Source organism: Porites lutea, chromosome 4, assembly GCF_958299795.1.
Source record: "Porites lutea chromosome 4, jaPorLute2.1, whole genome shotgun sequence".
Lineage (NCBI taxonomy): Eukaryota > Metazoa > Cnidaria > Anthozoa > Scleractinia > Poritidae > Porites > Porites lutea.
In genome coordinates, this window is record NC_133204.1 from 46,457,190 (window position 1) to 46,483,890 (window position 26,701).

At 40.4% G+C, this 26,701-nt stretch overlaps 2 protein-coding genes across 3 annotated transcripts; both read right to left on the reverse strand.

Moving 5' to 3' along the window:
* Positions 1 to 102: 102 nt before the first annotated feature.
* LOC140933824 (properdin-like) lies at positions 103 to 26,383 on the reverse strand. 2 transcript variants are annotated; one of them, XM_073383480.1, is made up of 9 exons: positions 26,166 to 26,381; positions 20,719 to 20,835; positions 17,448 to 17,579; positions 15,855 to 16,028; positions 15,061 to 15,234; positions 14,727 to 14,897; positions 2,344 to 2,520; positions 1,566 to 1,883; positions 103 to 692 (listed from the first exon to the last, which is right to left on the reverse strand). In XM_073383480.1, the coding sequence occupies exons 1-9, from the start codon at positions 26,257 to 26,259 to the stop codon at positions 184 to 186; spliced, it is 1,866 nt and encodes a 621-aa protein (XP_073239581.1). In that variant the 5' UTR covers positions 26,260 to 26,381; the 3' UTR covers positions 103 to 183. The 2 variants fall into 2 exon arrangements, with proteins under 2 accessions (XP_073239581.1, XP_073239582.1); XM_073383481.1 differs by lacking the exon at positions 1,566 to 1,883 and having other exon boundaries at positions 26,166 to 26,383.
* LOC140933076 (trypsin-7-like) lies at positions 4,120 to 12,566 on the reverse strand. Its single transcript, XM_073382593.1, has 5 exons — positions 12,323 to 12,566; positions 9,970 to 10,057; positions 9,342 to 9,491; positions 7,886 to 8,155; positions 4,120 to 5,299 (listed from the first exon to the last, which is right to left on the reverse strand). The coding sequence occupies exons 1-5, from the start codon at positions 12,401 to 12,403 to the stop codon at positions 4,812 to 4,814; spliced, it is 1,077 nt and encodes a 358-aa protein (XP_073238694.1). The 5' UTR covers positions 12,404 to 12,566; the 3' UTR covers positions 4,120 to 4,811.
* Positions 26,384 to 26,701: the final 318 nt, after the last annotated feature.

Here is a 26,701-nt window from a genome sequence, read left to right on the forward strand (position 1 = left end):
GAGAAAAAGAAGAGACTGTTTTGCATCTTAACATTTTTCTGATTCGCCTGAATCGGAAGGTGTCCTTCCTACCTCATTGTAAGGTAAACATTTAAGACTGAGTGAAAATTGTAGTTTTTATTACAGAAAATTACCCCATTGCCATTAATAGTTACAGTTAGTAGGAAGTCAATGGATCCTTGCTTATGGTTCAGGAGAAATCACACCATCGATCCACGTCCTAAAGTCCTTGATGTCAGTGTAAACGCCCGGCTGGTCTGCCTTTGCACATCCAACTCCCCAACTTGTGGCTCCAACGAGAACATATCTACCTCTATCTTTACACACGAAAGGACCACCACTATCGCCCTTACAGCTATCGATCTTCCCCGCCTGAAATCCGGCACAAATCATCCGGTCCGTAACAATATCTCCCGTGCGTTGAAGATAATTTTTCTTGCATTCGGCGTGATCCATTATTGGGACGTGGGCCACACGGAGTTTTCTGGAGACCCACCCATGTTGGCTCGTTTTACCCCATCCTGTCACTGAGCAGTTTGTCCCCGTCGGGAAGTTCTTTCCAGGGCTCGGAAGACAGACTGGAAGCATGGTCTCGTTATAACCCGGAAGAGGGCTGTCAAATCTCAGGAGGGCAATATCGTTGTTGTAAATACTGTGATCGTATTCAGGATGCATACACACCTCTGATATGGCTGCAGAAACAATCAGAGGTATTAGAATCAAACACTAGATAGTGAAATTAAGGGGGCAATCATTCACGGTAAAGGTGCATTTTGACCTTACAGACCTCGTAGAGAAAACGAGGCTAGCCGTACATAAACAAAGCTTTTTAAATCTCCTGAGACAAAATGGCCGCCGCGTGACAAAGGTCGATTCAAATTGCTAACAGGGGCACTGACTTATCCGGGTTGGAGCACGTTTTAATAAGAAACGCCCTTTCGAAGGTTTCGTTAAAACATAGAAAAGCAAATAGGACCTTCACTTGAATGAGCTTAAGATTTGATTTTAGCAGTGCAAGAGGGTGACTCTTTGTGAAAACAGGTCCTTCTCTACAAGAGTACATTATGACAATGACTCTCTTGCTGTTTCAGGTATCAAGTAAGTAACTGACATTTCACTCAGTGTCTGCTGTCAAAAGCAAAAAATGAGGTCTGTTATAAACGATTGTGACTATGCAACATATAGTAAAATGACCATCACAAAGACCAATGATCACAAAGGTCAGACTAGGGGTTTGATTTTACCTTACTTTTCAACCAAATTGCTTGGTCATGCATAGATGGAAACTGCAAAAATGCGCCTTGAATAATTCATATTACTCTCAACTTAAGTTTGATTTCCAGTGACGCGTTTTAGGCTACGCACGTTAACTCACGTAAATTTTAATCACGTAAATAAAACAGGGGCAAGGTATAAAGCGTTGAGATTAAACGTGAAGTTGAGAGAGGTTGCTACTTTTAAGCTTACGTGCCACCTTTCATACATTGCTTCTATTTTATTTGCAAACGTGAATTTTACGCATGTACGCACGTAGAAATTACGCGACGGTGGAAATCAACCCTTACTCTTGTGAACTTCGTGCCCTTCAATGTTCTCCACATCAAACTCCCCAATGACAACTCTTAATCCGGGACTCGGTGCCACGCACCCCTCTCTGCTGGGATTGTTACGATAAATACAATGGGCAGCGGTCACCACCCACTCATGATTGATTATGGACCCTCCACAGAAAATGAAGTCATCATCCATCTTCTGGAGCCCAACCTGCCACGGCCAATTTACATTAGATGAAATCTGGCCTCCCACTATGCGACCTATCTTTGGGCGACCACATATTTCTGCTGTTGTAGGCGTTGGAGGTGTTGGTGTAACAGTCGTTGCCACTAAGATGAAAAAAAAACAACAACAAAACTCTGTAAATAACGATAAGGAGCATCGGCCCCTTTAAATCATAAATAGCGTAAAGCAGGAGCCCTTTATCAGGAGAGATCAACTTCCACACTGTTAAAAAGTCTGAGTCACAACGTTATCATATAACAGTTTATTTTGACCCATTTTAGATTACTTTTTCGAGCGAGATGGAAATTAAATGCATACTACTGCCTACTGATACACTACAAGCAGTCTGTTGTTTCTTACGGCTTCCAGCGAAACGGGGCTACTACCTGGCTGGCTTCTCCCCCCCCCCCCCGCTCCCCTCCTCGTATCGCTTTCAGGCGTACCACTCAACTATGACCTTTGAAAAAGAAATAAGAGACGTCATTTCGAAAGGGAACAAGTTTTTGCGTCGCGAAATCTCGACTGTTTTCTCAGACTACAGAGCGGAATCTCAGAGTTATATACCTGTGGGACAATACTGCCGTAAGCATCGCCGTGTTTCTTCACTGTTTCCGATACAAGGTCTGCCGTCATTTTGAGGTGGTGGGTTGTTGCAGAATCGTTGCCTTTTTGACTCACCAATGCCACATGATTTGGAACAGAGCGTCCATTCGCCCCAGGGACCCCACTGACCATCGACAACTGAAAAGAATTTAGCAATGATTTAATTTACTCCCGCCTTCTCCACAAATTAAAGAAAAATAGTTTACTCTATAAGGGAAAGTTTTACGCGATAATTTCACACTTTTGTGTAAATTACGCTAGACTGGGGATCAAACCTCCTTATACAGATAGTGAAGGGACAGAACCAACTGTCCGCATAGCAGATATGTCTGTGTTGTAGAGGTTAGGACTGTAAACGGCGGTTTGGCGGTCTTTGGTGTTTCTCGGGCCAGTACCAGTGTCCGTGCTAGAGACAGTCGGTGAGAAGTTATTTGACTGTATGATAATGAAAGCTAGTATCATTCATTTTCCAAGGATAAAGAGGACCAAGATCACTTGGTCTTGGCGGTTGTTTTTAGATCGCAGAGTTTAGGTCGAGTTTTCCATAAGCAAGCGAGAGGATGATGGGACATCATCGTCATCATTCTCTTTTGATCTTAAGTGACGTCGTATTCTCAGCGGAGTTACCTAATGCTCTTCAATGACGTAATTAGAAATGGTTTGTTTGTTTCGCCCGTGCTGTCCACACCGGTGGTGTAGCGGTATTACATTCTGACTAATATGAAAAGAGACCGGGTTTTGATTCCTCGCTGCCTCGCTGGTGAACCATATTTACGCGACTATTTACGCCTTTTATATAATGTCCAGTTGATGTTCGTTCATAGTCAAAACTATGAAGGAGCGCAGGACGAAGCCAGAACAACGTCTGCGTGGAAGGCTAGTTCGTTTACTGTTTTAGAAAATTTCAATAAATTTTAGCGTGGCTAGCCCCCTATCAGTGGATTTCAGTTGGCATCACACTCTACCGCACAGTTTATGCGCCAGTAGTCACTCAAACCAAAAAGCGTGTATATGAAGTTACGGACAAAAATAAAACTTTAGACGGAATAACGATATTTTATTTTTCTTACTTTCAATTAAGTGACAATAAAATGTCGTGTCGTTCACTTCTAAAGTGGTCATATCTTTAGAAAGGTGACGTCACTTAAAAAAGGCTGTGAGATACGACCGTGTACCACTGATACTACCGGCCAAATTCTTCACTAAACATGAGAGCAGACAGAGGCGGGGCGAGGGGAGGGTAAGACTCGGGAGCCCCTGTCTTAGCCCAAGCCCGAATTGTCACGAGGTTTTGCCGCTCACTTGGTCGCTAGCCGCTCTCGCCCTCGAAGAAATGAGCCTGCCTGCAGGCCAGCGGGTTTCACTGTAGGTCTAAATTCCCGATTACACTGCCCTTCAGATTTGTTGTTATCGGACAAGTCAAGGATCCATGGTCCAAGCTAGGAGCGAAATAAGTGGTTAGTTTTAGCATAGGTCGTTGTCTTGGTTATCTGTAAACGCATCAGCAAAGGAAACACTCCAGAGTTTGTGGGTTGCATCTCCCAAGGCATCAGGGAATCGGTTTTTGTTTTTCTGGGATGCCCAGGTTCAACGTTCTTATAAGAGTTATGACACTTTTACACCAGTTATATCTGGGTAGCGATGCAAGAAGCACATTTTTTAAAATCCACCTTCGAAGGAAGGAGATACTTTCAACCCTCCTTAAAACAGAAGCAATGGGACAGGGCGATGTCTGTATTATCTGATTATCGATATAACTTTTATGAGTCTTTATTTATACAAAGACACAAAAGATGCGTTAGTAACAAGAATGGCCGTGCTCAGAATCTTAAGCTGTTCACTGAAACTCGAATGTCACCACCAGTATAGAATGTTAGGTAATAGCTATAAAAACGGCCACCGTTTATAACTTAATCTGGCTACGATTTCTCTCCCTGCACGGGCAAATCTTCTATAAATATCAGGGACAAATTGTTAACCTTGACAGCTAAACAGTAACTGTTGATGTATAATCTGTAATAAAACTCGACTCCTGTCTTTTATAGTCGGCAGGAAAAGGATTTGGTAATTGTTGAAAAATGCTTTCCGAATCCTCTCAACTTTTAATCTATCCTCCTTATTCGCGTAAAGTGAGCGTTATCTGCATTAATCAATTAATTACTTACGGTAACTCTTATTCCTAGATTCAATCATGGAATCCTAATTCTGTAAATTGTTAACGAACTGTGTCGTACAAAAATAGCCAAGATTGCTACAGGCTCCTCGACATAGCACTATGCGCATTGTGAACACATTTCCTGCTGAGCAATAAAAATTCTAGCACTTCAAAAGTGCAACAAGATTTTGAGACCTTTTCCGTTTTTGATATTTACTACTGTTTGCGTGGTAACTAATGGGGCTGTTTAGGCATTGCCGCTACTTCATCAAATTTAATCCATTATCCCTTCAATCCAGGACTTCAAGTTAATGGTGTTTGTATATACACCAGGTCGCCTCTCATTGGCGCATCCAAATCCCCAGCTGACGACTCCAGCCAATACCAAGGTTCCATTTTCTAGACAAGCAAGGGGACCTCCACTGTCACCTTGGCAACTGTCAATCCCACCACGTTCATATCCAGCACAGGTCATGCGCTCTGTAATACGGTTTCCTCCATACATTTGTTTGCATTTGTTATGATCAATAATAGGTACAGAAGCTACACGCAGCTTATCCGAAACAGGGCCTGAATCTCTTATTTTACCCCAGCCCGTCACGACGCATTGACTGCCTCTGGGGAAGTTTTCGGTGGAGCTAGGCAAGCATATTGGACGCATCGCGTCACTGTAGCTCACTGCTTTATCAAGACGTAGCAGGGCAATGTCGTAGTCCATAGTTCTCTCATCGTATTTTGGGTGCGTACAAACTTGGTGCACACCTAAAATGAATATGAATTCAGATAGTTAAACTAAAAAACATATAGAGAAAATGAACTCCTTTGCAAACGGAGGCGAACTAGAGGCGGGGAGAAAGTAAAGACGAAACAGATCAGTATTAACCCTCGGACGTAAAAAGGAAGGGGGGTGGTATAAGGTTTTTTCTGAGTTTTTTCCTAGACGATTAAACATTAGCACCTGAGGTTTTCAGTAGCTGTTTGTTTATTCCTAACGCGCATTTTGAGGTAAGTTTAGAGATGACGAGTTACTACGGTTACGAGATATGACGTCATCAGTAGCAGGTGGTCAAGCCATTTTTGAGTGAAAATGCATTTTTTTCAACTTCTTTCAACGATAATATATAGATTTAGCCAGGGCTAAAAGCGAGGCTCCCATTAATAAATTTATAATTTAAATGAAACAATAAACTTGTATTCCACAATTCAGTTAACTTTAGAGCACATCCATGTGACTTTTCAGGGAAAGGCTAAGTGACTTTAGACAAAAATAATTTGCAAACAACCCCAGAGTGAACCAAATCTTACAGCGAGTCAGATGGCCTCATATGTACACCCAAAAACTGGCAATCGTCTTCTATCACATTTTTTAAGAGCCATAATGGCTCTTGATCATCGTAGGTTAATTAGGCCTGGAAAAAAGTTCCGGCCGAATTTTTTGCGTTCGACAAGTTTACTTTACAAAATATTGCCAACAAATCTGGGTTCGTGTAAACCAACCTTATATATCATTTATACATCACATCTGAGGTGAAACAGTACTATGAGGCACTGTTTTTATCATACAGACCTCGGACAACAGAATGCAGTATTTGACAGTTTTGCAATACAAATTGCTATCATTCAATATTCAGGACGATCGAAGCACGCGTGGGCTTTAGCTAAACCGTTAAAAAAAAATTCCAACATCACCTATACGGCCAGCCGGTTCTGACTTTTGCAGTGCTAGCTGTGGCGAGTGTTTGAATGAACATTAACACTTGTTAAACTCCAATATAATAAAGAATTTATTATGTTTATTTTTTATTTTAAAATGGTTTAACGCGCGGCATTTTGAGTACTCTGGGAAGCGTTGTTCACTGAACGACTGAAAACAATCGGCACAGCGATTAAAATTACAAGAGAGACTACTAATAATCAATAAAAGAAATAAAATTCGGTGAAACATATACAGAGACGACAGTTTTCATTCAGGAAGACAAGTATTAAAGTGTCTCTAAAAATCCTGAGTCTTCGAGCTTAAAGCTGAAGTTTTTGTTTTAAGCCGGCTTCCCGGTGTTTGCTTTTTTCAAAGACGAACTTGAGGCAAGAAAATCGCTCAAAGCTTCTTTTACAGCCAGAATTATAACTAAAAATTCTTTGGAACGTGTTCTTTCTATTTGCAGTGAGAAAATGTCTAAAGGCTTTTTAAAGATCTGTAAGCTCATAAATTATAAACCTGATACTCGGTGGTGAGAAAAGTCAAAAGCAACTGTCTTTCCCGCCTGTAGCAGCTAACTGAATTTTCGTGTCCGAGGTCAGTTTGAAATCAAAATTTTAATTGTGCGGCACATCAACACAACATATTTGATATGAATTTTAAAAAAAAATTAAACTTGAGCCTGCGATCATTTGAAAACCAGTACCTTGTCAGCGGATAACTTCAAAAAATACTTGATCTCGATGGGTCGACACCTGAGCCCCCGATTCGCTCAAGTGATACTGGTCAGCGGATACCTTTTTTTGACAGCTGTCAATTGATCACAACATTGATGTCCAATATGTGTATCAGTTTTCCTGTGCCCCGATCCCAAACTTGCTAAAAAGTATGAGATTGAACATTGATCGCGATCTAGTAAAACAATTAACTGGTCAGCGGACAGCTTCCAAATAAATCACGTCACCACAATGACTTGACACATGAGCCCGCGATATGGTCATGGGATACTGGTCAGTGGCTATCCTGTTTTGACAGTTGTCAATTGACCATATTATGAGTGTCATATATAAAAGATGAGGACTTGCCAAGACACGCCTGAGACACCCCTCCCTTCCTTTTGATAGTCTCCCCTACCCTACCCGTACAATCTGTAGACGTGTACGTACGTACGCTCGGTCAGTCACGTGACAACCAAGCGAAAAGAGTGACCATATTCCATGAGTATGGGGCTCTGTCCCGCGTGCGCGAAGCCCCGCTAAAAGAAAATCTTCTGGATCAGGAGCCTGGTGGATAAAATAAAGCGAAGAACTTAATTACGTATTATTCTACATATCGAGCACAAGAAATTGCTAATTCCCGCCGTTTTTTTCTAATTTCTAGTTCTTGGTAAAATCCAAGGTGGCGGCCAAGATGGTAAACATGTTTGGTGACGTTACAGGCCTCCAGCAGTGCCACCACCCATAAATTATACTTATACCTCATCTTGCCAAGAAGATTGAAGGTTTCCACTCAAGGTAAAATCTTTTCGACACACTGCAACATATCAAAAACTCTAGGGAGGGGTTCCCTCAACCCCTCCCCCACCTTTGTACCACGATGGGGGGTATGACTTTGAGTTCGTCCGAGGGTTAAGTAAAGAATAAAGTACTAACCTCTGTGTATTTCACGTCCTTCGTCTTTTTTCAGATCAGACTCTCCTAAAACCACCATGAGTCTCCACGCTTTAGGCTTTACACAGCTTGATCCCCTTCCGGCGAAATCCGAAACACAATGAGCAGCGGTTAACACCCACTCCTGGTTTAGCAGTGAACCACCACAAAAAATATCACGTGACTGCAAGAGTCCCACTTGCCATGGCCATTTTATAATGGACGTTACTCTGCCACCAACAATGCGACTAGTAACGAATAAGGTAGAATTACCTTGTTTATAGTAAGAAAAATAAAAAAAGAACTGATTAGAGCCAAGCAGGCTTGTTGACCCCTAACAGTGCCGCAAAAAAAAAATATATAATCCTCAATGTTTATTTTGCCAAAGGACAGCTTTAACAATAAAGCCACAAAGTAGATTCACTGCATCACACTGCATTTCGACTTTGGGGCCGGGGTAAAATTGCAAACCCTGGATGTCAGCCAAAATCAAACCCTGGTTAAATACGCGTTATTATCTCTACTACAATGTATATATATATTTTGTTGCCTTTAATTTGTTACAAGCCGCTCTCAGACAAACTCTGAAACTCTGAGTTAATTTTTAAAGCCACTTTATCAAGGTACTCATTGACAACGCAATTTGAAGAAAAAAGACATTAATAACCAAGTGAACTTATAAAATACATGCAAACGTTCGAGCGTATGAAAACGTGTCTGAGAAAGTTGTTGTTAGGTATTATTAGACAGCTTAAGCAACAACAACGGCGACGGCAGCAAAACGTAACCTACGAAACAAAAAAACTTCTTTTCGTTTATTCCAGCTTCAAGTCAAGTGAAATGTTTTCAAATCCTCCATGTCAAGCCAAATGAATATAAATCTTCGTGGCGTCAAATTTTTAGGAACCGCATCCAAGTTGATACAGAGAAAGAAACGTTGCTGTTGTATGTCTAGGTCCCGTAAAACACGGCGCATTAGGAAGTTTCACATTGTAATCATGCAGTGGCGGGAAAGACATTTGATTAAAAGTCTGGTGCTCTGGTTGCTTAGTCCTTATACGGCGTTTTTCCAGGCCCTCTTGGTCAATTCACTTCGGTGACGTATCTGAGGCGAACGGGCGGGAAACGCCTCACATTTTTTGCCTGCACCAAGTGACCCGAAGCGCTTTGGACGTGCGGAATAATGTGGCCTAGGGACTAAGAAAGTGCTCTGGCAAAATTTTTGTTTTGCTTATCATTTTCGCGTTGCCGTCGCTATGGTGACTGCTTAAGCCTGTTTTTGATGGATTGAGGACGAGCCGCGAGATTTTTTGCAGCCAATCACAAAGCAAATCGTTACAAAAAAAAAAACATACGCAACAACTAATATAGTCTTCAATCTCGCCTGAAAACAGATTTTTCTGTCACTTAACTGTTTTTGTAAACTAAAAACTGACCTACAGACGCTGGAAAATCTTACCAGAAGTACACTCTTTAGTCTCACGTCGAGGCCCTTCGCACGATTTTCCTCCATTTTTGGGGGATGGATTGTTGCATTCACGTAGCTTGTAAGCTCTTCCGCCGCAACAGTTACTCCATGAGCTCCAAGAACTCCAGTTACCGTGAATCTCTGCATCAAAAAGTGAGTGATAAAATTAATGAAAGCAGTGCAGTGTTTCTATATGAAGAGGTTAATTCAAAAGAGCGAATATTGTAAGTTATTGCAAGTGACTGACGTATGGCAAATGCCATACACATTATTGTTAGGCACTGGCTGAAAGACAGCAACGAAAGATTTGGAAAAAAATTCTGCATCTTATTTTTTGTAGGTCGAGCTAACATTAATTTCAGTGTAGATTTTCTTCAACCAGTTTGAAAGATTCAGCTTGTTGTTTCAACGCGCAAAATATATTCTTATTTTTTTCTGTACTGTCCAACCTTTTCCACCTACACTGTTCACTGCATAAGAATCCAGAATAAGAACTCAAGAAAATCCGAATTGTACGTACTACAAAAAAAGTAGAAAAATTCAAGTTATGTGAAGAGGTATTACTCCCGAAGTCAAACACGGTGTAAGCGTATCACGCAGTAGAAATCATTTCTATTACCTTGCTCGTCTTCCTCATCGTCATCATCATCGTCTTCATTGTCTCCACTTATTTCTTCATCGTGATAGTAAAAATCTTCTGGATAAATCTAAAAAAGTTTTAAGCTTGTTAAAAATTCTCCAGTTTGGACGAAGGTGTAATTTCTTATGCTTTGATAAGTTCTCTATTTTTCAGGGATCGTCAGGGGCGAAAAAAAAAATACGCGAACGCTAGTGAAAAAAAATAAAAAAGAAAGAAAGCAAAAATTCTGGACCACTTAAGAAACTTCTCGTACTCTAGCCATTTCTCTTCACAGCTAGCTGATGTTTTTAGGGTTTTATAACCTACATGCTCCCTCTCAGCCGTTTTAATCTCTAGACAAAAACGGCTGTGAGGGAGACTTCTCACAACCGTAGTCTTAACTTCAATCCCTTGGCACTGGCTCCTGCTCAGGCGCAGAGGGGAGCGCAAAACCCGAGTGACTGGTGACCAAGAGCAAGGGACCATGGGAAAGAGAAAGAAGCAAGGCGAAGTGCGCCTCGCCCGTTTCCTCTTTCCCGTCTTCCTTTGCGCGCAAACTTTCATTAGAGAGAGACGCCTGGGTACAAGGCAGACCCTTTGGCATATGTCCATGTACCAAGCGGTATTTTATCACGAAGTTTAGGAGCTGCCACTTGAAACGACACAGCCTGCGTGGTTGGCGTTTGAGGAAAAGGTAGTGACTAGAATGGCTAAACCAAATCAGGCTGTCATCTTTACTCAAAATGCATGAAAGAAGTGTTTTAATTTTAAGTAGTAAATGATAGAAGAAAGAAAGCAGAAGAAAAAGAGTATGTAAGAATTAAACCCGCATCATTTGATTTATAATTCTCATCCGATTTCACGAAACCATCGAGGGCTGACTGCCGACACCGGTTAATTTAAACGCATTTACATGACAATGGTCATTTACATTACTTGAAAAAAAACATCGATCGCTTTACTTCGGTACTGAACTCAGAATTCAACTCTTTTTCTTGCACAACAGTCTCTCTTTGATTTTCCCACTTTTCTCAAAAATGTGCCCAATAAATTGGCAGTAATTATGTATAGTTCTCTAGGAGGAGTATAGCGTTAGTTAATAAGCATGAAATGTTCAACCTGATTTTTAGGGTATCCATTCTAGTCATAACCTTAGGGATTATGGGATACGAGGCCTAAGAAGCCACTTCCGCGCGCGCCCTTCGTATTCTCGCACATCTGAACAAACTCCTTTCTCCTTTGAAAACGCCAGCGGCACGGACTGAAAAAAAATACATTGGAATCTCTACATAACAAACTTCTATATAAGAACGATATTCTCCGCCTCCGTAATAGTAAAATATACGGAAAACATCTTCGATATAGAGAAAATTTGCAAGGCCATTTGCCCCTCCGTTATATCGAGGTTCCACTATATCTAATGCTTCTGAAAACTGAAGACAAGGAAGTCACGTGCCGCAAGCGTAGGGTGATGGATTCTTTGAGGTTTATACCACGCTGAGGTTACAACATGACTGACAAATTTTACAACTGGGAAGAGCAGAAAAACAGCTTTCGCCTCGAGACAAAGAAATCTTTGCACGGGTTGTTCAAAGCAGGGTTGAGATTTAACCCAGGGTTAATTTCAAATTTGAATTCAGTTCTGAATGTTTACAAAAGCAAATTTCTGCAAATTCTAACAGTCTATACAATCTGACGTATGTATGCCCTACAATAACTTGTGAAAATCAAATGCTTTTGAAAAAAAGAAATAGGAACGCTGCTCTAAATTTAACCCCAGGTTTGCAGTAATCAGCCTTCAAACAACTGGGTCCTGATGTTGAATCACTATAAATTCGTAATTCATACATACACTTATGATTTATCTCAGTTATTGTACGGCAATTAGTTGAAGCAATTCATACTGTATTTTAGACTAAGCCGGAAGTTGTCTTTTAAAAGCTCTCCGAAAGGACCTAAATAACTTTATTACCGGGTTGAAAACCATGGATCTTAGAAGGGTGACCTCGCCGGCTTTTATCATCATCCTAGGTTTAGAATAGCCTTAAATGTGAATGCTAAGATTTGCTGCGTCCTGGTCTCGGTTGTTCAAAGGCTGGATAGCGCTATCCACCGGATAAATCTCTGTTCAGTGGATAGTGCAATTAGTTTCCCCAACACTTATCCGCTGGATAGTGATTTATCCTGTGGATAACGCTATCCAACGTTTAAACAACCAGGACCAGGTTGCTTCAATAGTGTGGAAATCAAAGAAAAGAGTGGACTCGATGGTCATGAAACTCCATCATCATGCTGTTATAAAAACAAGTCTATCCCTAGATTAACTTTTAAAGACAACAAAAATGGTACTCACATTTGTCGCCTGGCATCCATTTCTCGTTAACAGAACAAAGTTAAACATCGCCACTAAGTAAAGCTTGAAAACCAAGGCCATCTTGTAGTCTTAGGAGCGTTCAGTCTCGGCAGCTCGAATCAAAACGTCCCGATCGCGAACTGTCAACTATTAAATGAAGTTCGGCTATTCGAATATCACATTAAAAAATTCCTTCAGTCTGCTTGATCACGTCATCTGAGTAAGTTAGCCAGTCGTGTGGTGAGAAAAAATAGCATCATCAAGGGAGTTCCGCATGAAAACGATACGTTGAAATCTTGCCAGGAAGGGGAAACTCTCAAAGCAGTAACACCAGGATGCGAAAAAGAATTTTATCCGGTTCCAAAAAAAAAGTGTGAGTTAAATGTAAGGCTATTTCCTGTCCTGTCAACTTGCAAAGGTTCAGTTGTATAAAAGTAAAATAAAAAGCTGAACATACATCACAAGCGTGCTTAAACACAAAGCTTCCAATGAGGATGTTGTCACTGAAGAGTAAAGTGACCATTGTGCTCATTGTATCTTCGCGTGGGTCATGCAAGAAAGCCGCGTGAGTTGGCACTTTCTTATTCATTTCACATCAGGAAACGGAGCAAAGCTGATTGATCCTCAGCTAGAAGCTTAACAGAGAGTGGCAAAAAAGCTGCGGTTTAGAAATCTGCAATGCACGAATTTTAAAAATCTTTCGATTTGCCGCAAGAACAAAACAGTCACACTCAAAAATGTAGAGAAAACAAACAAACAAACAAAAACAAAGAAAACAAAGAACATACAAAAAAGTGTTCTTGAGATTAATGCATTCTGTTGTTTCGTTTTTTCACAACAATTCAAACGACTGTTTTAGCCCAGGGGGGAATAAGACACTGTTGCGTAATAAGAGAAACAATTTTGATGGATAAATAAAAGGCCATTAACTAAAAAATTTTCAGAATTTTTAATTAAAATTTTTCCCATAATCAGCTCCCTCCAATAAAAAATGTTTAGATTTTAAGTTAAACAATATCACGGAATTCTTGCTCCAGGGAAAGGCTTTTTCCAATGAAGCCAGTGTTATTATATCTTTTGCTCTACCTTTTTACCCCCATCAGTGGTATGGGGTATTTGTAGTCCAGCCATTTATGTCCACAAGTAATGTAGAAATGAGCAACCCAGTTTTTTCTATGTGTGAATATTTTTTTCTATTGGTGTTTTGTTAATACTTTAAACGGTTAGTGAAGTTGTCCTGCAATTTAGCAAGTACGATTTAACGGAACCCTATCAAAGGATCACAAAGCCAAATTGGATGCCCTATTGAATATCTGATCGCCTCAAAAACCACACCCTATTCCAAAGCCCACGCGTAATAGCGTATACATGGAAGTACCCCCGGGCCTTTTGAGATCAATGGAAAAATTGACGGTTCAGTGGCGGAATTTGGATGACAATGTTTAACACTTTCAACTGTGCAGCAGATGTGTTTTGAGTATGTACGTCAATTATTTAACATTTGTTTCTTAACACAAGAGGGTAACACTACTTTTAAGTTATACTTTAATAGCGTCGGTAAATTTTTTGGTAAAATTGTTCTTTATGAGGTATTACGTCAAACAACAACAACATGACGGTCGTAATTAATGGCATAACATTCAAATCAAATCATCGAAGATGGAACGTGGTATGAAGCCTGAGTTGTCACGTGAGCTTAGTTCCACATGTTGGCCCCCTTGGTAAGGATATAGAGCAACAGCTGAAAATACGTGGTCGAGGTCTTGATAAATACATTTCAGTGTTAGACCACACTTTCTATAGGTTTACCGGCGTGATAACCCACGCGGGATGTTGGGAAAACACGAGAAAAGCTTGTAAATCACGAGCCGAAGGAGAGTGACTTACAGCGTTTTGAGAGTTCTCCCAACATTCCAGGTGGGTTATCACTCCGGTAAACCCATAGAAAGTGTGGTCTATTGCTTTTATAAAATAACTTTAAGTTTTCTGTGAGTTTACCGGCACAATGAACCACAGGTCTTTAACCAATCAGAACGCGCGTACTATCTTAGTTATTTTATAATAATTTTTAAACAACTTTCAAGAAAATTCATAATTGAGATCTGGAATTCGAGCCCGGTCTAAGATCGTCTCAAGTTTGATTCTAATTTTCCGTCCGACATCCAGTTTACATTCATATGGCAGTCTCCCAACCTCCATTCCCCTCGCCGGGATGTCACGTTTAGGGGATGAGCACGAGCTCTTTTACCAAACAGCGGCTGGTGGTTGAGACTACAAGCGTCCCTATTGCGCGCGAGCTAAACAGGTTAATTACTAAGGAAACCATAACAAACCTTTACCGAAATAAAAGACAATGTCACCGTTAGGTGTTCGAGAATCTACTGTAGGACGTATCTTTCCTTACCTGGGCACAGTTGACTGTTACAGCTCGACGACTGATGGTTTGATCCTTGGCATCCACGACCACCGTTCGCAGGGGCTGGATTAGAGCAGGTTCGTTTTCTGATTTTGTTGCCACCTCCACAAGTCTTAGAGCACTTTGTCCAACTGCTCCAAGAGCTCCACTCTCCATTAACTTGAAAGAAACCAATGAAAAAAGCGATCATTATTGTGACTGAAATGTAAAGGAGCATTCTTCTTGCAGGCCTCATTTTAGATAGGAACGAAAACTTCGCGCTGAGGTTGGCTCGCCCGTGAAATGCTGGACTGAAAGTAATGTTGATTAAGCGAGCCCATACCTGGACACCCTTGTACGTTACAAGCTGCCGTAAGCTTCTGCTGTGAGGATCCTGGACAATTCCTTCCCCCGTTCTTAGGAGCTGGGTTGGAACAGGTGCGACTCCTGTACTTGTAGCCACCTCCGCAGGTTTTAGAACAATACCATGTGCTCCATCCTCCCCAGTTACCGTGAACTACAGGAGTAAGAAAAAGACTTTAAAAATGAAAACTCAATATAGTAAACATTATCTTTTCTTGTCTTGTCCATATACTGCGTCAGCTAAGTAGAGGTGAAGTGAGTCAGCGATCCTTCTGACCTAGACTACCTATCCTTTGTTTTTGTCAGGAGTGTCTTGCGCTGATCTTTGCAATACATTTTGTTTGAATCGAACTTGTGCGTCGCACGAAACGGTAGGGGTAAATCAGTGTGCAAGAGAGAAAACAGAATAACTTTGGGCCACCCAACACCAATCCCCTCTAACTACTCGCATTCCGTGATACACCAGTGCAATTTGCGCATTGATTAAATGAAAAGAACAAGAAAATAAAGGGCTGTGAATAGATTAATCAGTTAGAAAGTAAAATCTCGTATTTTTCTGATGTCTCTCTTATGAGTGTTCCTGATCTAGACTGAGAGCAGCCTCAGTTTTTCTTCAGATTTAGCGATGGGAGTCCACGCGCGCGAGCAAAGCCGCGAGACGCAAGAAAAAAGGGCTGCGCTTGGTCAATTTCGTTTCTTGCGCGTTTTGCTCGACGGACCGGGAAAAAAAAGAGACTACCACTAGTGCCCTATCCCTGACCATGCCATGCTTACTCGCACATGGTGACGCGTTACATGAGGCTGTCTGAGTTTTGCTTCCCACGCAATCACGACCTCCATTCTTCGCACGCGGGTTAGAGCACGTCCTACTCCTTGTTTTGAATCCTCCACCACAACTCTTGGAACATTTTGACCAGCTACCCCAATTTGCCCAGTTACCATTGACAGCTGTAACAAAACAATATTAAAACAGGAGATTATATGGATTAATTAAATGCAGAAGAATATTGCATTGTTAGAAAGAGCGCCGCGGCGCTCATTTATGTCCGGCTTCAAATGTGGTCAATTTTTTTTACATTTGGGGACTTGACGGCAGCATTCTTTCAAGTAAAGACTGTGTTAACTATTGTATATGTTGTGGTTCAATTTTATCCTTGGTTTAAACCTTATTTTCCTTTGTTTCAAACTCCTTACCATACCCAAAAACAAAGGAAAATGAAATTTAAATCGAGGATAAAATTAAACCACAACATATACATAAACCCTGGCATGACATGTATGGTATATATGCTTAACTGAGTGTTCAGGATTGCATGCATGTACAAAGGGACTAGGCCGCCGCGAATTCTCTTGTTCAAAATAGTCTATTTGCATGATGGCATCATTTTACTACTACGACCAGAATCTTTCAGGGTTTTGCTTTCTTGTGCAAATTAGTGCTTTTGTTGTTTAAACCTCGCTGGGATTACCAAAATTAAATATGACAGGAAAAACCTGAAGAATTCCGGTCGTAGTAGTAAAATGACGCCATCGAGCAAATGGCCTATTAAAGTGACTATGAAAAAAATGCTGACACAAAATCCCCTCCCTAACACATTGTAACCAGATGGGGTCCTTAAACGCAACTTTCCTCCTATAGGCCCCTTTGAAAAAGGCCTTTAAAATTATAGCTGAGCTCCGGGACATGATTTCGGAAACACACGATAAAAAAGTATAAGATATCACAATCTTCTGGTAACTTTTTTCGGTCCATTTAGTGAATTTTAAAGGGGAGTTTTGATAAGTAAACTCTTTTTAGAAAATTTTGCCAAAATTATAAGATCAATTTAGGTAAAACTGAAATAATAACCTGAGAAAATAGCCGACATTTCGCGACGCCACCACTGGTGTCCCCGTGACGCCTGAAAAATGAACGCAGAAATTCCATGTCTGGGTTTTGCAAGTGATTGTCTGAAAATTTGCTTCAACCAATCAGAAGCACTACCCAGATCTGGGTGGTGACGCGTCATCAGTATGGAATTTCTGTACTCGTTTCTCAGACGTCATTTTGCGGGGAAACCAGTAGACTTTCAAAAAAGTCCTTCGTCGGATTTCATACGTCGCGGGACTTCGTCGTTCGCGGCCAAAAAATGCTCGTCCCGCTCGCCAAGAGGTCGACTTGTAGCGAGTCTAGGAAACCGGTGGCATCGCAAAATGTTGGTTGTTCTCTCTGGCTACCAAAATAAAGGAGTTTTAAAAGAGCTAGATAACGTTTTTTTTCCAAACCAGTGTTCAAGGAGCACTCTTAGGTTCTTTGTCTGACAAGGTAGTAAAGTTTTGCGTTGACTATCAAAAAGATGAACAAATGTATGTTACAAAGTCACTCACGACAGAGGTTGCAGCTCTTCTTGCAGTTCGTTTTGGTAAACAAGTTATAACTGCAATATCCTTGTATGGCCCAGTTGCGACAGTTCCTGTTTGAATCAGCACAGCGGCTTGGGCTGGAGCCGGAGCCGGAGCCTAAAAAAAATTTAAAATCAGTTTATAATACATGACTGATATTATACAAAACCAAAACTAAACTTAGCAACATTTTAAACTTAAGTTTATATTATCTTTTTTTTGTTTTAAACAAGGATAAAAGAATCAGCAAATTTGAGAAAGCTAAATAACAAAAAACAAATTCGTAGTAGAGATTTTCTCAGTCGGCAAATGATTAAGTTAATTTAGTCTAGCGGGATCAAACAAGCACATTATCTAGGCTTTTTAAAGATTCATATCAAATTTAAAGATACGAATCTTATGGCCGGTTGAATTGAAGTCGAATAATAGAAGGCCATGTCGGAAAGAAATGAAAGCATACAAACAAATAAATAAAAAAACGATGATATACCGCAAAATCTAGATTCAGAAAGCAAACACGGAAAACGGAATAACAAACAGAGCAAAAATTTCGAATAAACCGTGCATAATAGCAAGATTGCAGTACTTACAGCGCGCTCGCTGGTCTCCATGTCGAAATGTTAAAATGACAAAAAATTTACTTAGGGAACTGGCCTTGTAATAATTTAGGGAGCTTAAGCAACTACTACTACGACGACGACAACAACTTTAAAAAGAATAGGTTTAATGATCAAAACAACAGCTGTGCACGTGCATCACGTACATTTCTTTGACGTTCACTACACGACTACGACGTGAAACCTCCTAATTTGACGTTTTATGGAGGACGTTGTACCGCCACCGAAATGATCCCCACCATCGAAATGATCCCCGCCACCGAAATGAGCCCCAATCACCACCGAAATGATTCCCACCACCGAAATGATAACTATTCGCAATCGAAATGATCCCGTCATAAATTTTCGGAACCTTGGCTTAAATGGACTTGGGACTTTGCTATCTATTCTAAATTCTTCGTTTCTTCATGCAAACACGATTCTAAACAGAGGAAAATAGAGAAAGCAATTAGACTGATAACAGTTCTATACACTGATTTTATTTTCAAAATTTTAACATTTTTTTAAGGAACTACATAAATCCGCCTTGAACAGGGAACAGGTTTATCATAATTATAACGTGATAACGAGCAGATTACAACTAGTTTTGCGTTAAAAACTTGACAGTGTTAGAGCATGCTGCCGGGCTATAAAATGTCAGCACATTTTGTCACACTATTCTTTTATGTCAGAAAGAAATCCACAGATATAAATGTCGGCTCACTCCATGACATCAGGGTGAGTTTCCATGTACTGGCAAAGGCCGCACACAGTCAGCACAGCAGAAAAATAATTGTGAATGACAGAATAATTTTCATGATGTTAATGATTTGAGATGACAGCTACAGCAGCTAGTGCAAGTACCGAAATTAATTGGAAAGCACGTGTTGTAATGTGAGCCTGTAACTGACGTCATCACTGTCGTCATGACATCATCAGGAAGACATAGGCTGTGTTTTCACTAGGACAATTTTAACTAGATAAAGCCGGAAAAGTCCGGAAATACAGTGAAAACACCTCGTCTTGGTTTTAGCTAGTTAAAAATGCAAGCTGTTTTCACAAGCAAAAACAAGGGATTTTCTCGCCTTTACGAGCGGAAATTCACGCAGAGTTATACTACCTCGCGAGATGGTATAACTTGTCCTGATAAACGCTGTAGCCAATCGGGTCGCGCGTAGTGACAGACGCCTGCCAAATAATCCGGTAATATTATTTTCCAGAGGCTATTGCTTCTTGGTTGAGCTTGAGAAATTCAACATGGCAGACAATTCCAACAGTCATTTCTTTCGATTTACAATCCCACCGACCCCACTGCATTGTCTATTTCTTCGGCCAGATCCTTAAACCAGAATTGTGGTCTTGGATAAACCCACATAGTCTTGCGCTTATCCCAGTTATGGCACTGAATATTGTTTCGTTGTTGCATTGACAGAATTAAAAGATTTCGTCGCATCTTCCTCATTTGTAAGGACATAAGCCTCATTTGCTGAATAAAACTCCTTCTCCTTCGCAAAAATACAGCGAAAATAATCACACGAGAAGTCATTACAAGCACTTCGTCCCCTTTCATTTATTATTATGGCGCGCTTTTGCAATTTGAATCCTCTGAGTTAGTGGCTTAGATTGCCACAGTGAAAACAGTTGTCACGTTTAACTAGTAAAACTCGGTTTGTAAACAAATCCTAGAAAGAATGTTCAGCTAGTTAATCGCCCTAGTGAAAACACAACCATAACCTGATTGCAAAATTTGACTTATTTTGCTTTAACACAATTTTATTAAAAAGATTTTCTTGCAAAAATATTTTTAAAAAATTGGAAGAAATAGAAGACATAAGTGAATTGCATCTTTTGAACAAGTATTGTCTAGTGTTAGACCAAAAAAAAAACAATTTACTGCAAAATAAAGTGCGGTAAAAGGTAAATTGCACACCGAAAAAAAGATGCAATATAAATAAATAAACAGCACGCACTAAATTGTTGTCCAGTTTTTCTAGTCCCCTTAATTCCATTCCCGATATTCCGGGGATCATTTCGGTGGTGACCGCCGGTATCACTTCGGTGGTGGGGATCATTTCGGTGGTGATTGGGGGTCATTTCGGTGGCGGGGATCATTTCGATGGTGGGGATCATTTCGGTGGCGGTACAGACGTCGACCATACGGCGACGAATTTTCCTTCCTCTTCTTGAACTTGAATAAAATCCTTAAGAATTCAACTCCAGAAAAAATCGCCTGCATTTGACATTTTGAGCGGGTCCAAATAGTAATTTTGAAAGAACGCAAATTCATTTTTTAGCCACGTTTTCACTGCCGTCGTCGTGGTCGTTGCTTAAGGTCCCTAATTTGTCTGACGAAAACCCCCAGGGGACCCCAGGTCCAGTCACTGGTCCACAAGGGTGAAGGACGCGGTCCACACTCTTCGCTTTTTGGCAGGCAACTCCACCACATTTTTTTCTCCTTTTCTCGTCTTCAGACTCCTCACGGTCAGTGTAACCGTTACAATAAGAGTTGCGCATACCTAAGCTTTTCCCAGAGACAAAGAAAACTGTCTGTACTAATGAGGTGTCCGTTTTAAGCGGGTGTTCATAAAGCGGAGTTTAGCTGCTCCTTGATTTTGAAAAAGATAACTACTTAATGTGATTAATTTTCTAGGGTGACTTACCACAAACGCGGCAACTTTTCTTACAATAAACAAGCATGTATCTGGGATTTTTCTGACATTCTCCTCTGCTGGCCCAAGCAGGACAATTTCCGTTTGCCAAACGACTATCGTAACAGCCTGTTAATGAAATAAACAACAATTCTTAGATCTTGCAATCTCCATCTATAAAATCTTAACTGATATAAGTATGTCATATTAAGATAGGGTAAAACCTTAAAGAAGCTTACCTAAAATGTATTGTATGTAGGTGTAAACATTTTTTTCCTTTCCCTCATTTCGCGGAGGGTGCAGAATAATCTGAGCCTAGCCTTGTTCCACGCCCTACCTTTCACACTCCGGGAACAAAGGCTTGATCCGGGTATTGCACACATAAAATGCAGTCAAAGGAGAGATGACTGATTGTAAACAGTTAAGAAAAACTAAGTACTTCATAGCTAAAGCTGCCATTTTTCCTGCTCCAAAGTTTATTCTATTACCCATGCTCTTGTTTAAGAAGCTGTGTTCCTGTTGTCTAGTTCATTGCGCGTTCTTATTCGCTCTGGAACTTAAGAAATTACATGTGAATGATAAAATCAAGCTTAGTGGCAAACAAATACATCCTCAGCAGTGTATCAAACGTTACAAACAACATTAATAATGAACTTTGCGAGAACTCAGTGGCACCCAACGACAGATTTCTGTAAAATATCTGTTTGAAGAAGAAAAAATTGCGTAGAATTTTCTATGCCTTGAGGAAGGCTAAGAATGTCTAGGTGACCGTTCCATTCATGTCCAATTTTCGAAGCTTATCTAATAAATTTCGCCACTATTTTCTGAAGTTTAATTTTTGTATTCCACTCCCCAGATTAAGCTATTCTTCGCAGAAAAAGGAAACCTAAAATTTTCGGATTCGAAAATGCGATGGAAAGAGGAATCAGAAAAATTCTCACTTTCGCCAAACGTTAAATTGCATCTAAAATTTTCGGGAAAATAATACTGAAGCCCTGGCAAAGACTCAAGTTGCCCTAGGATGACCAAACAGATATAAATTTTATGGCGCCAATTAGAATGTATTTTTAAAGATCTAAAAGTACTCTGGGTAGCCTAAAAAGTGTTTTCAATGCGTTTAGGAGGAAACCGTCGTTGGGTTCCCCTGAGAACTGTTAGGCTAACAATTTCTCAAAAACAACAAATGCAATTCAGTTTTAATCTTCACCAAGTTTGTCCATCCGAGCCTTCTTTTGTATTTTCTGTGTTTTTTATACATTCTTTTTACGTGAGAAGTTATTTTTATGCTTCACTCAGTCTGGTGGTGGTTCCCAATGTTTGACTTCAAAAAATTTTCGCGACACAGCTGCTTTAACCAAAGATTTTTAAGCGTTCTCTCTTGAAAATAAAAACTGCTTAAGTGTCGGCATAATTTGCTTCAGGGGTACCCAACGACCGACTGTTTCCAAATACGCCAGAAGTGCCTCAGATGGTTTTCTCTGTGCTTTAGAAGCCTGTTTGGTTAATTTGGAGTTTTCCTAAAAACTATATTTCTGTTCGGATGTCTTAAGGGAACTTTGGTCGTCACGAAAGTTTTAGGTGGCTTTTTCGTCTCATCCGAAAGTGTTAGTTACCCTTATGGGTCTGGTCGAAAGTTCGAGGACATGAAGTAGCCTTGCTTTCATTAGAAAGTTATAAAGGACTTTGTCTTTATACCTAAAATTCCAGGAGTCAGACCTTTTTTTAACAATAATCGCAATATCTTGGTATTAAAATGTGAATGACACAACCTCCGAAAATCGTAGTCAATCTAGTGGAAAACCTCCAAATATTTTAGACGAATGGAACGGTTGTGCAGACATTTTTAGCTTTTCTCAAGCTTTAGAAATTGCTAGGCGATATTTCCTCCTTTGAACAGTTATTTTTAAAAAAAAAGTTGCTGGGTGCCCCTGTTGCTTGGGCGAACCCCTCTGGCACAGGTTTCTTCCTGTGTGGTTTTTAACCTTTACGTAGTCGTTCGCGTCGTCGCTGACATTCGCGTAGTTGGCTTGTTTTATAAATCATGCTAAAAACCATACTGGAAAGAAACCTCTGCTAATAGGGTAGCTCGGGGGCAAAGCGAAATGCGTGTTTTCAAGGAAAAAAAAAATCGTTTGAGGAACAGCCAGCGCTGTGATATAGATGTGTATTTTTGTAGCATTCATTGTATAAGCAGTAGTAAAACATTCTGCTATCCTCTGTCTATATTATTGAACGAGCGCACAATAGAGAATTTTAAAAAAAATTCCATAGTAACCCTACCTGTCCACTGTCCAATAGCAAGTACAACTAGAGTCTGGGCTACGATGAAATACCTCGAAATTTCAACCAAAAACATAGCTACATCGCAGTCACAGCCGAGAAAATTCGATCTTAAACCCGTTAAATGAAGACCGTTATTCTTTTGAAAACTATTCAAGAGGTAGAATAATATTAGGTATTCAGTGAAGCGTAAATATCGGTCAACCTTGATAATCTTTGTTTTTAATACATCGACATCCGTTTAACCATACAGGATTGTGTTTTTGTTTAGTTTACAGTATCAGCTAATATCTACCTCAACATACAGTCGAAACTATGTATTCTGCAAGTAAATGTCTAAAAGTACGACAGATATTTTTTCAGTTGTTTCGATCGCAAGAATGCACGGTAGGTAAACAGATCAGTCTCCTAATATTCAAATTACCTTTTTTCACGCGTACATAAAAACCATTAGCTCCATGTAAACAAACGGGACATTGCTGCCAAGCAAACATTGATGATAGTTGGTCTAGCCCGTGTTGCGTAAAAAGCGTTTTCGCGCGAGTTTGTCGAGCAAGTTGGGACGAGAGCGAAAAAGAGGAATGACTCTTTTTTTTCTCTCTTACTCCAACTTTCACGCACTGAATAACTCGATCCGAAACGCTTGCTAAACAGACTATTGTTGGCCATAAATAAAGCTGGGTCAGTTTAAAGGGGCTGTGTCATGGCAGTACAGTTTTATTTAATTTTGTTGGCAGTTTTGTTTAATTTTGCCAATTACTCGCCCTCAATCGCTATGGAACTTAAAGTAAGCAAAGAAATTACATGTAAATGACAAAATCAGAGATCCGAGACAAACAAATATGTCTCCTGAGCATTATTTTTGAAGTTGCAAGCAGCAGGGATCAACTTTGAAAGACTTTTAGGCTGAACAGTTTTCAAAAATCCTAATTTCAATCCGTTTCAATCTTCTTCAGTTTTGCCCATCCGTGCAATCTGTTGTTTGTGTTGTGTTATTTTAACCTTCCTTTAATGTTTTAAGGGTTATTTTTATGTTTCTCCTAATTTAACGGGCATTTTGTAATTTCCTAATTTGGCTGAATTTCGTGACACAGCTCCTTTAAACTTCAGCTGAAACTTCCTCTTGATTGTTGTTGACAGTTGTTTCGCAAAAGCAGTCTCAACTTTCAAGCCAACAAGTCTAAATATTTCTTTTGTTTCTTGATCTTTAAAGCTTCGCTCGGCAATGTTTGATCTGTTACATCTCGACAGCTTCCTCAACAAACTTTGAATTCATTAATAAGTTAGTGCTTGCTTGGCCGCACATTATAGCTTAGCTTACAAAAACGGCGGAGACGGCGACGAAAACGTCAAAAAAGCAAACGATTTAGGTCGATTTAGTGAACAAAACAACGACTTTGTACATGCATCACGCTTTTCTGCTAATTTCCTTGCCGTCCCTGCACAACTACGACGTGAAATGACCAAATTTTAAGTCCTCATAAGAACGTGAAAGGTATTGTATTGATTTCCTGAGTTCAGGAATTTCCTGACTTTTAAAACACTGAACGAGTTAGAAAGGACGTGAAGTCAGTTTTTTTTTTAAATTACCGGCGAAAGTAGGCCTCACTGGTCTAAAGAACAAGCTAGCTCTCTTTTCTGATAACGCTCTAATTCTCTCTTTAAGTATCCCAGAAATAACGATGTCATTTTCTTCTGTCTTAGCCGGTAGATGAATTAGGAAGGAACCGACAGAGGAAGACGAATTCGAAGTGGATTTTAAGGATATCGTTTTATTGGCGTTCTAATCTAAGTAAAAATGATGACAAAATTTCTTAGAGGCCGCGTCTGAAAACGGGTATCGCTTTTAGAGGCCAGGGACCCGTTTCTGGAATTTAAAAATGTGATGGAAAGAGGAATCAGAAAAGTTCTCACTTTCGAAATACATTAAATTGCATCTAAAATTTTTGGAAAATAAAGCTGAAGCACATGCAGTTTGGAAAAGACTCAAGTCCCCCTAATTCTGATTGGCAGCCGGGAAATTTTGTTCTTAATCTTGTACTCCTGACTGTAGTGAGTTCTCGCGTGGGGTGATTTTCACGCGCGCTCGCGTTTCGCTCGCTCTACTAACCCTGAGGAAAAATGGGGACTACTCGTAGTCTAGAGGCACCCTCACTTGCCTCCCGCCGGAGAAAGCCTGTTTCAGGTTTCTCAGTTTGTGGAAAAAACCTGTTGAGGCCTAGGGAAAGTGAGAGGAGGAAGTTCAGTTTTTCACTGCGGTCAAGTGAGAGAAATTGTAAAAGCTAAGCAAAATACTGTCAAATTGAGGTTGTTCCTTTTGTTTCTTTAAAGGTTAAAAATATTACGCATACTAAACTATTTACTTTTTTTTACTAAACTTTTTGCAAGGTAGGTTATTAAAAAGTTCTGAATGTTTGGAAACTGAAATTGGTGTCGTCACCATTTGTCATCCTGATTCGCCATTTACGACCGATCGGGAAGCATTTGGTAGTTTCGTTAACTAATTATGTTGTACCGTATTTCCTCGAATAATAGCGGGGGGAGATTATTCTTTTTTTTAGCACCAAAAGGGGGCAATTTTTTAAGGGAAGGCGTTGTCTAGAACGTGATCGTTATTTTAGTTTCAAAACGCGATCCCTCACCTCTCGTGCCTACCGGCTCTCCACAAATCATAACCCCGGCAAAGTTGATGATTGATTCTGCTCTGAAAAATGATACTACTTAACCATCAGATTTAATAAATCGGAAATCCGGTGTTCGTAATTGTTTATTGGCTTTCCTGTGACGCGGTACTACCGTCTAAATGTGGAAAATCAATCATGTAGCGCAGCGCAGCTTAGTACAGATGAAATTTTAACGCAACAATCAAGGGTCATAGGTTTTATTTGCGGTCTTTCATTTTGGTATGCGAGGTAGCCGTCGACTCAGATGTTTTTCATTGGTACACGTACCTATGCAGTGTGAATTAAAAGAAGGGTAAAACTCAGAAGACATTTCCTAATCCTGCCACTTTTTGGCACATTAGTTTTGCATGATATTTAGAATTGAGGATGACAGACTGCGAAGCCTTGAACATCTTCTATTCCGACCAGTGACATAATCGTGATCAGTTCCGTCAAAATTACGATCCCAGTGTTTAGCTGCGGCATTCATCGAAACGGTAATGAAATTTCACTTACTTGAGGCTTGTCTTGCAAATCGATTTCCTTCAGTTGGTTCCAGCCAACAGTAAAGCGCGCAGAAGATAAAAGCGTAGTAGAAGTGAGGTTTCATGCTTGAACGTCAACTTTGAGACGACGAAAAGCTAAATATAATTCGGCCTCTCACAAGAAGTTCGTGTAGAATAACGTTTTGATGTCTCCGTGGTATTGTTTTATTCTGCCTGTTGGTGACGTCAAGCGTCAAGCGAAAAACCATGTGGCTGTTAAAATTGACGTACAATGTATCCGTTTCCGCTCCCTTCCCGTACCCCCTCAGGAATGCGCGAGCGGAAAACTGCCGCCCTCGCTGGTTCCTCGCGTCCCTCGGCTTCGCTGTTCGCGTGCGCGTGTACAAGTACTCCCCTCACTAACTCTGAAGAAAAAGAGAGACTGCTCGCATGCAGTCTACAGGCTAACTGAAACAGCGGTGGGGGCAAGTCTAAAGCTTGATCTGTAGCTTGCGAACCGGCCCATTTCCCTTGTCCCCGTCTCTTTCTTTTCACCCCATCCCATTT

What these genes read in the sequence shown, in the direction of transcription:
- LOC140933076 (XM_073382593.1), bottom strand. Translation starts at nt 12,403, where the DNA reads ATGGCCTTGGTTTTCAAGCTTTACTTAGTGGCGATGTTTAACTTTGTT. An exon ending in CGATGAGGAAGACGAGCAAG is followed by an intron (nt 9,492 to 9,969) that starts GTAATAGAAATG and finishes TTTTTGATGCAG; the next exon opens with AGATTCACGGTAACTGGAGT. An exon ending in GACTAAAGAGTGTACTTCTG is followed by an intron (nt 8,156 to 9,341) that starts GTAAGATTTTCC and finishes ACTATAAACAAG; the next exon opens with GTAATTCTACCTTATTCGTT.
- LOC140933824 (XM_073383480.1), bottom strand. Translation starts at nt 26,259, where the DNA reads ATGAAACCTCACTTCTACTACGCTTTTATCTTCTGCGCGCTTTACTGT. An exon ending in GAAAAGTTGCCGCGTTTGTG is followed by an intron (nt 17,580 to 20,718) that starts GTAAGTCACCCT and finishes AATTTTTTTTAG; the next exon opens with GCTCCGGCTCCGGCTCCAGC. An exon ending in TAACGTACAAGGGTGTCCAG is followed by an intron (nt 14,898 to 15,060) that starts GTATGGGCTCGC and finishes GTTTCTTTCAAG; the next exon opens with TTAATGGAGAGTGGAGCTCT.